This window comes from Mastigoproctus giganteus, chromosome 11 (genome assembly GCF_048544385.1).
Source record: "Mastigoproctus giganteus isolate SK-2022 chromosome 11, ASM4854438v1, whole genome shotgun sequence".
Classification (NCBI taxonomy): domain Eukaryota; kingdom Metazoa; phylum Arthropoda; class Arachnida; order Uropygi; family Thelyphonidae; genus Mastigoproctus; species Mastigoproctus giganteus.
This window is the reverse complement of record NC_143585.1, coordinates 38804723-38822042: the sequence shown is the minus strand read 5'-3', so window position 1 is coordinate 38822042 and position 17320 is coordinate 38804723. Positions and strand designations below refer to the sequence as shown.

Below are 17320 nucleotides of genomic sequence, written 5' to 3'. Positions count from 1 at the left end.
GGATAGACATGAGGAAATTTGCCTTTAGCCAGCGGGTGGTTGGTTGCTGGAATAGACTTCCATCCCTTGTCGTGAAAGTTGATAGCCTAAATAAGTTTAAAGCTCAGCTGGACAGGTATTTTGAACGAACAGAGGGGTGAAGTGGAAGTGGTTATTTTTTATTTATTTATTTATTTGTTTTTTTTTTTTTTTTTTTTTTTTTTGGCTGATGCTGCATAAGCTTGCTTTCTTGCATCAAATGCCTCTACTAATGCTAATGCTAATTAGCTGTTCAACCTTCAAGCAGCACTTTCCCAACAGCATTATCAACACTGACCTCTGCCGACATCGATTTTGATGTGTGGCCCAGTATTCAACCTACAGGGGAAAAAAGAGAAAATCCATATTCACTTGCCATCACCATTCCTGTATCTGCCATTAAAACTGAAAGACTCCGAGTGAAAGATGTCCAGGCCGGCTCAATCAGTCTATCAGGTTATACCTGGATCGTACTCTTACAGTACAAGCTTATATTATCAGTATCTCAGAAGATCCAGTTCAAATGCAATTATCGATAACTCAAAGCTATTATATAGGTTAATCTTATGCTGAAGAAAGCAATATATTCACTGTGATTTTTGTATTCTAGGGATGTTATATGTATTATACTGTTGTTCTTTGTATTATATGGATGTTCTATGCACTCTATGCTTTCTTATTTTTTTTACAGTTTGTACATAAGTAAATATAGTTTCCGGTTAGATTGTTAGATTCCTCTGGATACCTGTAATGGGAATCATATCCTTGTAAAATTTTGTGAATAAAGAATTTTATTATTATTATTATAATGATAAATGGCTGGAAGTCAAGAGAAGAATAAATTTCAGATGGATAGCATTTAAGAAATATAGTCACATATTAAGGGGCAATATCCCAATTTATCTGAAACATAAAATAATGAACCAATATATACTCCCCACCATGGCTTATGGAAGTGAAAATTGGGCACTCACCAAAAGAATGGAAGAGAAGCTGAAAACTACACAGCAAAGAATGGAACAAATTATATTAGGAATCAGACTGTTAGATAAGAAGAGAAACATATGGATTAAGCAGCAAACACAAATAGAGGACTTATCAAAACTAAAGAACTGAAATGGACTTGAGCAGGACACATAGCTTAAAGATATGATGACAGATGGACTAAGAAAATAACAGAATGGTACCCAAGAGGAGCTAAAAGAAAATCTGGAAGACAACAATGTTGATGGACAGATGAAATTCATGAATTCATGGGTAGTAAATGGATGGTCATTGCACAAAACAGGAGGAACTGGAAAGTTGCTGGAGAGGCTTTCATCCTACAGTGGATTTAAAATGGCTGATGATGATAATGATGAAATGAACTTATTATATCATGATACCAATGAACTTGTTATCATATAATGTGACCTCTTACATTGTACACTGTATATTCCATTATCTGTTTATGCCAACTGCAATAGGTTTCTAAGTTTTTGATCAGTGTGCACCTGCATGCATATATATGACCATGTGAAACCTTAAAAATTCCAAGGTTTGGCAAGGATTGGGTCTGCTGGATTTGAGAGGTTTGAATGTCCTCTCATGAAGGACAAAAACAAACAAGCTTAATGGATACCTACTTTAGACAGTTAAAAACTATAACTTAACACAAATTCAAAACATTAGTGAAAGGGTGAAAAACAACTAAAATTAGCAATCGTGAAGTGAAACATCAGGCTATTCTCTTTCACAAAGAGTCAGTAATTAAAAGCACAGAATTTATACTTAATGTTTAGTATAAAGTACTGTGAAATGAATGTAACAAGAAAATGTGAATGTCACTATTTCTTCATATACCATAAGCCCAACCATTTCAAATTTATTAATAAAATATTGCTTCTAGAGGAGGAAGCAGCTAGACCAAGAATTAGTGACCCTTTTTTCTTGTAAGTGTTTTTTGCTCATTACAAGCTTAAATATCTTTATGCATGCCACTTGAACAAATATATCCAAATTATAATGCATGGACAATTTAGAAAGTATTATACTACTGGTATGCTATAAAGATCCTTTCTGCATGCTGCTTTGTGGCATGCATGCAAGGGTTTCTGGTGCCTGAGCTAGACTCTTCCCATACACCTAGTTCTTTGCTAAAATTGTGCTTCAAATTAAGCATTATGTGCATTTCGCATTAACCACATTCAACATTATAGACATATCTGCCTTTGCAGAATGGGAGACAAAGGATTCAGCTTTGAATTAGTGGGTTAAATTTATGTTGTATTGACAATTACTAATCTTACTTGTATAATTAATTAGGGTTAGCCTTTGAAATATAGTGAGAGTGGCAGTTTTACCACTCAGCATATCGCAGAGTTCTACTATACTGATACATTATGTACATCCCTAAGAAAAAGTTTTAAAAAGTTGAATTGAAATAATTTGCATAATATTAATATTATCCATACAATGCAAGGAAGCCACAGGCTTTTGCTATTCCACTTAAAATTTCTTATTTATGTTAACAGCACTGGAAGCTTTAAAATTGCAACATCCTGTAGTAAAAATACGTCCTCTTTCACAAGGAGTCAGGGAATCAAAATTAAAAGCCCATAGGTGTGCAGGTAAGAGCTTTTATGCTTTGTATAGTAACTGTTGGCTTTAATAAATTCATCATAATATAGGGTTTTAGCTTATTTGCAATTGTTTTGCCTTTTTAAAGGATAAAGTCCTTGAGGCAGCTTTTAATTGTCAGATTGCTGTTTGCTTGAAATGAATTTCTCTAGTGTTGCTGATGGTATTAACTTACTTTTCAGTATAATGAAATCACTCCCCATCCCCTGTCAATTTACTGTGTATCTCTGCATAAAAATGTTTCATTTGAATGAATATCACTATAATGAAAATATTACTTTAGTGCAATAAAAGTTCATACTGCTATAAAAAAATATAGTCATTTAATGAAGTTTATAAAATGAAAGTCCTTAACCAGTATGATGTACATTTTTTAATTTTTGGTCTTTAGCATCTGTCAGTGCTGCAACGATTTACTAAGGGTTGAACAGTTAATTTCTTTTTCCAGGTTATTGACTTTTTATATACCTTCCTAAAGTCTTATTTGAATAATTTTATAAGAGAAAGATTTTTTTACAGTTACATATTTATTGAAACATGCTGGTTGTTGAGATACTAGTGTTTAAATTGTTTACAGGTTTTGTGTAATGAAGGATGGTTGTTTATGTTGTATCATCTGATGGTTGCACTTATTACAGTTTTATAAATTTGAAAATGTAAGAGACTGTAGTTTCATGTTTATATTGCTTTTTTTTTTTCTTTTTTTTTTTTTTGCTTTTTTTTCCAAGCAATATTAATAAAAGTTGTTTTGTTGAAAACAAGATTTTTATTAATTAATTTTATTATTGTTATTATTTTCTAACGAATCAAAACTGTAAAAAACACAATTTATAAATTTTTGAATTTTTTTCACTTTATAAAATGAACTTACAATTAATAAGTAAGTTTCATTATAATTATGTTATAATATATAATTATTGTCCCGACATTTTTTTTCTTTAATATGTTTCAGTGTAGTGAAATTTAATTATAATGAAATGAAGCATGAAGTCTTTATATGCTGACATTTCACTGCAGTCAGACAATGCAATGCAATGAAATGACAAAAAAAAAACTGCCATTGATTGCAGCTGGAAGCAAATGATGCTATGCATTGTGTCAGAATGAACAGACTTATTCAGATTGCAAATAGTACTCATGTCGGGCATTAATGTTTTCAAACTGTTCACTGTAATATCTGCTATTGTTAACAGTATGCTGGAATTATAGAACCACATTGTCAATTGTAACATTTCCTTCAGAATGTTCCAAATATGTTCCCAAACTCCTTCAAATCCACTGTTTCAGCACTTCAAGGCATACAAAGTGAGTATGGATGGAAAATTTTTCAATAAGATGGGGGCAAGCCCGCATATGGTGAATCTCTTCATTTCCTGAAAGAACATTTTAATGATAGGGTCATCTTTAATCGATATCCTGAACATTAGGGAATTGGACAGGCTTGGCTACCATATTTGCCTGATCTGAATCCACTGTGATTATTTTCTGTGTAGATTCCTGAAGGATGCTGTCTACAGGAATAATTCACAAGAACCAAAAGGTGAAATCACAGCAGCTGATGTAGAGGACATCTCTGAAGAAACATTGACTGCATTTATGGTGAAATTAATTTTAAATCTCTGAATATTCGTAGATGCATAGTGATCACCAACTGAATATGAGAAATATAAGGGATAAATGAGAAAGGGAAAACGTTGGGTTAGTTTGAAGATGGACTGTATAGACTGTATATATGCATCTGTATAGACTTGTTTGGAAGAAAGAGGTGGAATTACAGATACTAATTCAGAAGAACAACTCCATTGGAAATATCTGTGGTAAAAAAGACACGCAGCAAAAACAACCTCTGTGTAAGAGGGACGAGTAAAATTGTAAGTGAGACATTATTTAACCATTGTCCTCTTTTGGATAGAGTTTGAGAGAAGTTTTTGGAGTTCCAAAAGTTGAAAACAGTATGCCGCAGCAGGGCAGGTTTGTGATTGTACAGAGTTGGCAGCTGTTCAGAAGAAGAGTAATGCTGAGAGTGAAAATAAAAGCCTAATTTTTTAATGCAAAGGAAGTAATATTTGTGCTATACTTATTCGAGGAAAGTTAGAAGACAAGGAGCAGACATTTTTTGCAAGAAATAATGACTGGATTTTAGAAAGATTGAAGTTGGCTAAGTTTTCTGCTTCCAACTCAAGAATTACCTGTTGATCAGCATTTAAAAGAGCTGTGATAGATATTCAAAAAGTTGTAGCTGTTTATGTAGAGAAGAGTATGTCAAACTGGAGATGGGAATGAAGTGTACTATCATCCTCATTAGAACTACAGATAGGAATTCCAGTCACTGGTCATTCATATAAAAAGAGAAAGGAGTATATGAAAGTTGTTGTTGTTATTTAGTTTTTAGGAGCATTAGCAACTAAGGCCATATTGCTCCGGGATATGCGGTGGTCATTCCCTGACCTTTCCGTATCCTCCATATTTGATGGTGACGGGCTCAAACCCCGGTCTAATCAAGAAGCGTGTGCACTGCTGCTCCTTCCCACCTGGCTACAGGGGCCGTCAAAGTGAGCAGATGAGTACCCAGAAGTATGAGAGCTGACAACCCGGTTGTCACTTATTTACAGTATGAGAGACTAAAAGGTTCTTAGATTAATAATATTTTAGGGCAGAAAGCCTTAACTATGTAAAATTCAGAATGTTACATTAGTTAGTGCATTTGCATCATTACTACATAGTTGAATTTTTTAGACTAACCGAAATTTGTACATTGGCATCATTATTGTAATGTCTCATATTGTGAAATCCAAATAGCTTCAAAACAGTGCTGCCTGAGTGGTGGTACTCATCTGAAAATAGTACTACCTGACAAAATTTTTTTTTTTGTCATATCTCTGGAATGAAGGTTGGTTATTCTGAACAAAATTAATGTCCTGATTATGAAAATATCAATCTTTTACTTCTGTCATGTCTACATCAAAAGATATACACATTTTTTAAATTCCTTGTTTTTATACAGTATCAGCATACATGGTTGTAATTATTAAACACAATATATGTTACTTAGACATGTTTCCCATTCAATGATTTCCTTTTTTACTCCAGATTGCTTTCCTGTTTAAGGAACCAACAGTAATCTCCCATCGTGGCAGAGTCCCAGCGACCTTGGTATCATTTTTCCATTGCAGATATGTCCTGGTGGAAACGCTCTCCTTGTTCATCACTGATATCTGCTAAGTTTTCAAGAAAGAAATCCAGATGGCAATGAAGGAAATGCATTTTCAGTGACATTCAGCACCCTATGTTCTTGTAACATTTCAGCGTGTTTATCACCAGTTGCTCATAGTTCTCTTCTTTTCTCTTTCCGACGAATTCGTGTACCACAACCTTGAAAGATCTCCATGCAGCCAGTTCAACATTTGAAATTCTTCAGCTTTGCATGAGATAAATTTGGAAACATTTTCAGTAAATATGCAAATCCTCTGCTTTCTTTATCCAGTGCCTTAGTGAAATTCTTAATCAGTCCGAACTTGATGTGTAAAGGGGGAAGAAAAACCTTTTGTGGGTCAACCAATGGAACATACTTTACATTGCTTTTGCCGGGAATATGTTCATCTCTCTCTTATCCCAGTGTTGTATGACGTAGTGTTTGGCTGTTGCACGAGTATCCTACAAACACAGGAAACAACAGTATTTAGTGAAACCACCTTGCAACCCAACAAGAAGTCCAATCACTTTGAGATCACCACAGATATTCCAACCATAGTCATTGTAACGTATAGTAGCAAGAATCTGGAACATAACTATCGTAAGTTTCTTTCAGGCCAATAGCATGAACAAGAGGAATTGATGGTAAAGTATTTCCATTATGAAGCAATACTGTTTTCAAACTTAGCTTTGACGCATCAATGAACAAACGCCATTCAGAGGTATTGTGATCAATGTTCAGTTCGTGCACAAGACCAACGACGTCTTTGCAGACACACATGTTGTTTTCCATTGCAAAATATCTTGAAAACTCTTCATTTCGCTCATGGTGTATTGTAATGTTTGTACCTTTGGCGAGTAAGTTCCACTGTTGTAGTCTGGATCCGAGTAATTCAGCCTTCTCTTTGGGTAAGCCCAAGTCTCTGATCAAGTCGATTAATTCTTCTTGTTCAATATAGTGTGGGCCTTTTCTTTTTCTGGCTTGTAGTTCAAATTGTGATGTACATGGTTCCCAAACTTTTTAGACGTGCAGAGCTCCACATCAGAAAGAAAAAGCATTCTGGAGCCTTAATAAAAAAATACACTGAAAATAGAAACAGTCAGTCACTAATACCAGATCTTTACATATATAACATGCACCTTGACAGTCCAAGGTCACTCATAAAAGGCCAAATTTACTTTTTACTTTTATGCACATCATATTCTGATTCAATTTTATAGTTTTAAAAAAAATATCTTAACATTCTAAAATTTCCTCACCGCAGAGCCCCAGCTAACTGTGGTGGAGCCTAAGGGCTCCAAGGAGCATAGCTTGAAAAATCCTGATATATACCATAGCTGAGCAGCAAAGCAGCTGTTCTGGCTAACTTGAACACAACATCCCCATCTTCTATGATGATATATGTTCCCTCAAGCCCTCAAACAGATCTTCATTAGCAGACAGGAATATCCAGTCAACCTTAAGAGACCAGTATATTACATGCAACATTCTTGCAACTCCTACACTAATCCTTTAGGAAGCACCCCAGAATAGATGAATGGGCCACCGTTTTTGGTTTTTTTTTTTGTTTTTTTTTTTTTGATAGAATCAAAAAATATCTGAAATGGTGGCCTCTGCAGATGGCCTTAAGAATTGGAATTGCAGCCATCAAGAGAGAGAGGATACGGGTTCCACCTAATCTTCTCTCTTGATCTGTCACATAACAGAACATTTAAAAAAGCTTTCTTCATCTCGGCTTTCAGAGCTTCAACCTTTAACAAGCAAAGAGCAGACTTTGACCAAGCTTACTATTATTTATTTCCTAATCTAATCGTGAACAGCAGTCAGAAGAAACTGAGTAACATTTCCAGTCCCCCCCCTCCTGACTCAGTCTTATTAGAGTTGGGACACCACTTATCTCAGCAATGGTGACCTTCCAGCCTCAGGCACCTCTTAGCCTTGGATCTTTCCTTTGTCATAGACCAGTTTGTTACACCAATCTTGGCAATATACATGAGGAAAGACCAGATTGCCTGTAGGATACTTTCTTACTGTCAGAGTTTAAGAACTTATGACAGTTTTAATGTTTTATTATTATTATTTCATTTTTCAATTCTGATCTTAGTTTCTGTGTTATGTTTATTTGGGCTTCAGGTTCCACCCATATCTAATTTACTCTTATATGTACCTTTTTTTCTTTAATACAGGTTTTAGTTATCTTGTCTTGATATTATGCTTTTCTTTCTTGTTAAATTTTTTTAGGGTTCTATGGGTGCCAAGTTTTTCTCTGTTCTCTTTCATAATCCCCCCCCACTCAACTCTTGGTATTCTTCAACTTGGAACTACAGTTCTTCTCTCTTGTCAGCCCAGATAATGGAGGTTATGTGTCTCTTCTGTGGCACTTCCATTCCCCATAGATTCATAACCTTGATCCTAGCTGTCATTTGTCCTTTTATCATTGATTCTTTGTTTGCCTGCACTTTAGTAAACTCAGTTCCAGATCGTGCCCTTCTCTACCTTTCTTTTTTTTTTTTTTTAATTAGTGTTCTATTTGCTTTGTTTGTTTCTTCATGCTGGTTGCATCCATTAGGCTTTCATGTAAGCCTTTTAGTTAGCAAGTCTAACCCAGTTTTGCTGGTTAATCAGTTCTGCTTTGGTAACTTGGAAATTTTATCTGTTAACTCTTAACTTTCAAAATTAAGATTCTCTGGTTTGTTTGTGGCAGAGATAATTAAACATCTCCCAATTTCTGGTGTTCAGCTCCTCCGCCATCTTCGTGAATTTTCTGGCAGTTACTTATTTCTAGCTAGTTTTCAAGCAACATAATTTCAAACTATGGCTATATCACTGAAATTATTGTCATAATAGTTATGATCTCTGTATTAATCATCACCTACCTTCAAACATTGCTATCTCCAATTCTACCTGATGACAGGATTCAGTCCTATCTTGAAACATCACCATTTGAGTTAAGTACTTATTTTGTGATGGTTATAGAAATGTTTCAATAAATTAACTTTACATAACACGTGGTTGGTGCATTATAGCCTAGGTTGTTGTTGCACCAGTAAACCCAAAATCAGATCAAATCAAACTTTACATAACATGTGATATGATTCTGTTCTTTCTTCATAATTTATAAAACTTTTTCTTAAATTCATTTCTCAGATGATTTATTCAAGATATTTTGTTTCCCAGAATTTTTGCAACCATATAAACCAAGACCTGAAACATCAGCAGTACTGGCTCGTAGGTTAGTATCAGGTGCTCTTGGCTTGAAAATGAATGTACCTAAAGAACAAAGAGAAAAAGAGAAGCAGAAAATTAAAGAAGCAAAAGGTAAGTTTAATAATCACAATAGGCTTATGCACCAAGTATTATATTATATATATCCTCATATGAAAATTAAAAGATCCTGTACATTCAAACACTCCAGATCCACTAATCTTAGGACTGGATAAGTCCCTCATTTGTGGAACCGTCCAGTTTATGAGTACCCTATGTGTGTTTTTGTGTAGTTTTTTCTTTTAATACATATAATTGCAATTTTAATGATCTAAAGAAGCATAATCTGTATACTGCATGCCTCCTGATTTGCAGACATCATGTGTTCCTGAGAAATAGTTCCTAAATTAGGAGCATTTTTCAAATACATGATGATGCAATATCATTATATCTATGGTAAGATTGCTCCTGTACATATATATATGTGCCAAAAAAATTTTCCTGTCTTTTTATTGTACGGTTGATGCATTAAATATTTATTAAATTTGTCGGCAATCTGAATAGGATCATCAATAGTTAAGCCATTCATATATAATGAACCATTGCATTTTATCCCCTTCCTTTTAATGTTAATATAAGTAAAGTATTCTTAGCTACTTTTCTTTGCATTCTTAGCCAAAGACATCTCATGTAAGCTTCTATTTTCCCTGATAATTTATAATCTTCCCATGAATTTTTCTTCCCTGTATTTCTCATTAGTTCATATGACATTCATTTAGGTTTAAACCTTGAATAATATCTCTTAGTTGGAATAAAAATCTTAGTAGTATCTATGATTATTTTCCAGAATGCTTCCCATTTAAAACTTGCAGTTGGTAATATCATCAGTTGGCCCCATTTAAAAGAATTTAAAACTGCCTAAGACCACTGTAGTCATCTGTATGAAAGCAAAATCCCTTCCCTTTACCCTTCCCTTTACCCTTGACAATAATTATATCTTTAAGTAAATCCCATATCAATGTATTATGATTGCTACCCTAATGGTTCCTGTATCTGGGGATCCTTAATGCTGAAGGGTTACACCTGATAATCACGTTTCTCTTGTCTCTCTAACATGTAGGTACAGAAAACAGTCATACAATACATTCAGAAAGGATTTGCTACTGTGTGAACAACCATTCCATAAATTTCAGTCAATATCTGGAAAGTTAAGAACCCCCATTATATGACATTCTGATTTACTGGTTCATTCAATTTGTGTGTATAGCCGTTCATTATAGTATTTACAGTCACTTGGCATATGCCCAAGTGGTACCATATTTCCAACATCCCTACAACATCTGCATTTCATGACTTAACCAATACTTTTAGTTCATTAAACTTACTATTCCTAGCATTATTGTATTTTATGTCAGAGCAACAAGGTGCAATAAGTTCTATATTATATATATATATATTAGTTAACAAAAGAATGAGAGAAGTTACCTCAATATGAAAAGGCCTCCGTAGCTCAGTAGTCAGGAGCGCGAGTGCAGTAGCACATGCTCTTTAAGTACACCAGGGTTCAAGCCCCTGACTGCTAGATATAGCCGATCTGCCAACCCCCACTGGACCTGCATGGATTATGGAAGATTATGGCCCATTTCCCTCAACATGAATCGTCAAGGAGGTGTCCATTCTGCAGTTTGATAATGGCTGCAGTTTACCTTTTTTTACCTCAATATGGACTTGTAGAACTCTTCAATGCTAACACTCTCCAAAATTGAAATGAAAGGACATGTCATTTGTCTATTAATAAAAACAAATGCAAAAACGATATAAAATAATTTTTTACTTTCCTGAAGCAGACAAAGCTTTTCGACATAAGTCTTGATCACAGGATATTCCCTGTTTGCTACTGTAAACAGGGAATATCCTGTGATCTGTAAAGTAAAAAAAAAAAATAATTTTTTACTTTCCTGAAGCGGACAGCTTTTCAATGGGTCTTGATCATAGGGAATATCCCGTTATCAAGACCTACGCCGAAAAGCTTTTGTCTGCTTCAGGAAAGTAAAAAATTATTTTATATCATTTTTGCATTCGTTTTTATTAATGGATGAAATGTCTTCTTTCACTCGTGGATATTTTTTGGTGGTTTGATGTATTTTGGGGTCAGGTTTGGAGCTCCTAGACCTTCAATTTCGGATGCATTGGATCATTAATGTTTCTTCGGGTGTGGAGAATTCATTTAAGTTAGTTTTACATTCAGTTGAATTTCAGATAGTGTTAGCATCGAAGCATTCTACAAGTCCATATTGAGGTAATTCCTCACATCCTTTTGTTAACTAGCATTAATGATGTGTATTTGTTTTTGCTCTTAATAATCCTAACATAGCCAATATATTTGCTTTTCCTATGAAGGCTCCCAATAGGCTCAGTAGTCTCCCATTCCTTATTTTTCAAGCCTGATATATATATATATATATATATATCTCAAAGCTCTTGGAGTCAACATCCAAACAGTCAGTAAAATTGTAAAGCTAGCTAACTAAAACACTAAACGTATAGGAGATGGGTAAATATTGAGTGGCAGAGAAGGACAGTGACAATGTTTAAAAAGTTGTACTTAAGAGAAACCTCACAATATAAAGTTCTGAGGCTATAAAACAAATTTCTAGTATATCAAAAATGCTCCCAGAACAAGACCTAAATTTTGAGTGAAATAGTGCCATCAGGAGTGTTATTAGAGCAATAGAAACTTCTGTAGTGTCATTCATAGTAGAAAGCATAAAAAATATCTCAATTCCATGCCCCTCCTCCCACTGAAGCCATGTACAGAACTGCAGTGTGATGAGCACCTTATGACCGTGAATAATGTTAAAGACTGTGTGTGTGTGTGTGTGTGTGTGTGTGTGTGTGTGTGTGTGTGTGTGTGTGTGTGTGTGTGTGTGTGTGTGTAATTGTTTTGCAGAACATTGTTTCTTTCATGTAATTTTTTAAATTTTAGTTATGGACAGAACAAAATAATTTATTTTCACTATGAAGTCTGTTTACAGTACGACTAGTAAGTTATGTAAAACACAGATGCATTCTAATGTTATAAATAATTTAATATACAAAATTTTGACATACAAGTGAAGCTCCAGGAACTCATCCAGATATTCATATATAGAGGTATTCTTTTAGATTGCATTTCATGAGGGCGCCTCCGTAGCCAGGTGAGAAGGAGCAGCAGTGCGTAGCACATGCTTCTTGATTAGACCGGGGTTCGAGCCCGTCACCACCAAATACGGAGGATGGGGAAAGGTCAGGGAATGATCACCGCATATTCCCGGTGCAATATGGCCTTAGTTGCTAATGCTCCTAAAAACCAAATAACAACAACATTTCATGAATTTTCGACTCTAACAAAGCTTCAGGTGTGATTGTAAAATTATTAAGAAATTGGCTAGGTCAGAATCCTTTATCTTATTTCCAAGCTAAAGTTTTTACTTACTTAAGTAAACAGTCCAATTCTTGCTTTCGTTATGTCAAACTATTTCCTAAATATTTCTTCCCATACATATATATATACACAGGATGTTTCAAAAATGATGGTCAATAATTTAAAGGTGAAAAGTACAAACTAAAATTAGCAAAAAAGTCCCAGTGAACATCGGGCCACAAATGAACCGTTTTCGAGATAATGCACATTTTCTGTTAAGATCCGCCAGTGGTTGTGGGAGCACTCTGGGAGGGTAGTCTGTATTGCTAAGACCTTGTATACACTGGATATGGTAGGGGTGCAGTAATTGGCGATGTAAAATTTGCCACACACACACTGCTATGACTCAGTACACGCTCTTGCAGAGCAACCCTCCTTGTCGAAATTCCTGGATTTTGTTCTATTCTTTCTAACACCCTTTCCTCAACATCAGGTGTTATGATTCTGGGCCTACCTGCTCATACTCCATGTGCAAAGCGCCCATGTTCTCTAAGGCGTTGATGTACCCTGATGAAGGCGCACCTGTTGAGCTGCCTTCAGCGGAGAAATGCTTCTTAGTACAAATGTGCAGCCTCGAGTTCACTGCCGTTACCTTTACCATACATGAAGTGCATGTCTGCATACTCTTCGTTGCTGTAACCTCTTTCCATGTTGACTACCCTTTGACAAGTACTGGTATGCCTGCTACGTCTCAGAGAAAGGAGAAAGGGAGAGAGTGAGCATAACCTAGCCTAAACAAACAAGTCAGTGGTGGATCCCAACTCTGTACAGTTCACCTTGTCAGTGGTGGATCCCAACTAGAAATGTGCAACATCTCAAAAACGATTCACTTAAGGACCCATGTTTACTAGGCTTTTTTTGCATATTGTAGTCCGTACAGTTCACCTTTAAATCATTGACCATCACTTTTGAAATACCCTGTATATATAAAATGTAAATTACATTAAAAATAAAATAAAGAAACAATGGCAAACATAAGAGGTAGCATTAGCATGTCAAACAAAATGTTGCCTAGAACATAATGTGAATTAAGATAAAGAAAGAGAGTAAAAAGGAAAAGCACTGCAAAAAAGTACTGAAAATTGTATCAGCAGGCTGACATTAGTTTTTCAATTGCTGTTCGTTACATAGATTTGTATAATGTTTGAAGTGCAGTAATTTCCAAGACCATTGTTGTCTTGTGGCCTTCTGATAAGAGACTCAGTGGTCATCATTTCTCTATTTTTGGTTTCATTTATTTGTTTTTTGTGGATAGTTTACAGTATCATTATCACATTATTTGACTCTGTATTATCAAGAGGGTGCTGTTCTAAATTTATTCTTTATTGGCTTTTAAATTTATGGCAATATTGCCTTTAATTTAAAATATTCAAAATTTTTGGTACATATTCTTTCCACATTATTCTTTTTCTCAGTTTTTTTTTCCCCCCCTCTCTTCCCTTTTGCTTTTCTAGTTGGTTTTAGTTGTATTTGCTTTTTTCAGTACTTTTCCTTTTTACTGTCTTACTTTTATCTTAATTTACGTGATGTTTAAGCAAAATTTTGTTAGACATGCTATGCTCTTATGTTTGCCATTTTCTCTTTCTTAATTTTACTTTTAATTTAATTTACATTATATATATATATATATATATATATATAAGGACTCCTCCAGGATCAAGGCCACATCCAAGAAAAATACCAAGAGATATAACCAGAATGCTTAATATATTAATATTGCTCACCTCTTAGCAGTTTTATGCTGTTGTTTTATTTTAATCACTAACTTGGATATATATTTACTAGGGTAGTGTTAATGGTTTATTTCTAGCTCTCCAGAAAGGCAAAAACCCCTCTGGAGAGCTGGAAGTGATTAATAAGAGCTATAAGCATGTTCCTTCTAGAAAGCAAAACATTCTTTTGAGAAGTGGGTAACTGATCTTTGTAATTCATATCAAAAAAATGAATCAGTTTTAAATAGGATGACAAAGTAATCCATGGAATGGAACTTTTGTTTCAATGATTGTTAACTTTAGTTTTCCCTTCACTTAGAAAAAAAAATGAAGGATTCTAATCCAGCTAGTTTTTAGCAGATTTCTTAGGGACAGCTTTTTACTACCACTGACGATGACTGTGGAATAGATCTTACATCTACAGAAGTGATACTAGTGTTGCCACTTCTTCAATATGTATACTTGAATTTTAATCCTACATCAGTCTTATTTTTTTGTAAGTGTTGCATGATATGTTATTAAGAGAAATGCAAAAAAAAAAAATCACAAATAGTGTTGTATGCTTGCCAATTATCAATATTGAATAATATGAAAATATTTTTCCTTCTAGAGCGACGGAGGCAAGCAGTAAAACAGAAACAGGATATATGGGATGGCATCATAACATGAACACCTCAAGATGCTGCCTTATTTCATTCTTAAAGGCACAGAATTTTAATGGGCAAATTATATTTTTAAATAGACTAGTAATGATATTGGTGCCATTGGCCTATGTGTGCATACTGCTTGTGTGGCATATGTTTTTGCTTATTCTTGTTGCAGTATTATCTTTATATGTATTTTATAAAAACTGAAATGTAATTAATGCTTACCAATATGAACTTTTTATAAACTCCTTTTTGTTCTTTGTACATAAAAACGACATTTTTTTAGAGTAAAATTTCTATTTAGTACACTTGAAACATTGTGTTGATAACAGTAATTATAATTGAGGGTGACACAATAAATTAATAAAGCAGATTGCAAAATAAATAGTCTGCTAAGCTAGTTAGTTTATAGTTAAAAGTACAGTTAAATTTACTTAAAGTAATTCTTGAAAATTTCTATTGTATCTTTTCTAAATCTAGTTAAAATTTATTTTACTCTGGATAAAGGGAATTTTATTTTATCGCTTTATTTTTTAGTAGGGTATCATTATTCCCATCTGTAAAAATTAATACTTTTTGTGCACTGAGGCTATATAGCCATATAAGTTCAAGCCATTAAACATCCACGTGGGTAGTACTTCATTACAGATAAATATAATAGCTTTGTTCTTCTCTATATGAGAAGTGACTGGTGATAGAGCCTACCATTAAGATTTCTTTTTAGCTAATGTTTTTAGTGGCAATACTACTATTAATGCAGATAGTCATAAAGCCTGAAACTTAATTGTAATAATTGTAAATAGCTATTTCTGTTCTTCCTTTAAAATTTTACTATTAATATGTGTACTTCAAAAATTTTACAATTCTCATCCCCCCCCATAAAATTTTTGAAGCGAAACTTCTTTAGTCACATCGTAGGCAGTTTTCACACGTGAGTAACTTGTGTCCGTGGATTTCCAAAAATCGCCACGAAATGATTCATCGCCCACACCATTGTACCACTCCGTACCAGGCATGAGCAATGCGGTCCCGTACGCGGCAGTGTCACGTGACACAATCAGTACCCCGGTGTAACTTGCACACGTGTCACATTTACATTTTAAATTGCTGTATCTCAGCTTCTAGCAGTCTGATTTTAAAAATTTATAATTCAACATGCCGAAGACTAATAGTGAACTTTATTAGGCATACAGAGCACGCGTATGTGCAATGCAACCACCGAAACCGAGTACAAAGGAGAGATCTGTAAAAACGTTGGAATAAAGTTGTAAAACAATTGTAAAATATTAAACCACTGTAACATTGAAATAATAAACATTTCAAAAGATTCTAAAGAAGTTTCACTTAACTTCTGCTTTGCATGCTCAGCACACACAATTTTTTTACAACCAGTTTTCTTACTGCAAAAAATTGTTTACTAGGTTTCCTCCAGCATTTCTATATTTTTTTTTTTTAGTATAACAGCACTAATAATTACATATTAAATTAAACAAAAGGCATCTATGGAAAAAAGAAACTTTCTGGGGCCTTCAATTATTTTAATTGATAAGAAGCCATTATCTATGAGTGATATATGATGTATCATTATAGAAATTTCCGATTTTCATTAATGCAACATATTTTAAAGATGAAATACACAGAGCATAATAGCATATGGGTTTAAATAACTATATAATATCTGTGTAGATACACCATAGTTTACCCATAAATTAAACTATGTATGTAGTGTAAAGGCAGCGTTTTTAATTGTATCTCATATTGTGGCTACCTTTACAACAAGATACTTCTCTACTAGAGAAGCGTTACTTATTCGAAGTAATGCAATACCTGTTATCTCATTGTGAAGGTAACCACAATATGAGATACAATTAAAAATGCTGCCTTTACACTACGTACATAGTTTAATTTATGGGCAAACTATGGTATATCTACACCAATAATATATATATATATTAATGCAACATAATAGGTACCACCTGATATGGATTAGTCTTAATTTGTGTATGTGTTAACAGAATGGAATTATGGATATTCTGCCATTTGTTAATGGGTTCCTTTTCTCTGGAATTACTATCCCAAAGATATTCAGACGGTTTTGTGATAGATACTTTCTTTGCAATTTTTCTCTGTCAATAAGTTCCTTCAGCATTATTTTGATAGTGCAATTTCTTATTGCATTTTATAAGAAGATAGAAAGGGGTTAATTCCATTGATATTGAAATGATCATAAAACTTTAAAAGGAGTTCTTTACTACTACACATACACACATTGAGTTATGTATTTCATTTAACATGTCATTAGCTGTTAATTTGCTTAGTTTTGAATTTAGAAATTTTACACACAGATCTGTTTTTCTTACATTTTTCTGAACTTTCAAAATATCTAGTCAAACCTGATATAAAATGTGCTGGTAAGAGATTTATGATTTCTAACTTCAAATTTCGAGTAATAACTTGCTTTTCC

At 34.1% G+C, this 17320-nt stretch overlaps 1 protein-coding gene across 1 annotated transcript in view; it reads left to right on the top strand.

The window, feature by feature from the left end:
• LOC150077924 (uncharacterized) overlaps positions 1–14926 on the top strand; it is a 114690-nt gene extending 99764 nt beyond the window's left edge. Inside the window, exons 9-11 of the mRNA XM_090384406.1 lie at positions 2532–2627; positions 9008–9148; positions 14820–14926. Of these exons, the coding sequence (XP_090240532.1) occupies positions 2532–2627; positions 9008–9148; positions 14820–14878 (296 nt within the window). The 3' untranslated portion in view covers positions 14879–14926. The remainder of the gene's footprint in view (positions 1–2531; positions 2628–9007; positions 9149–14819) is intronic.
• Positions 14927–17320: the final 2394 nt, after the last annotated feature.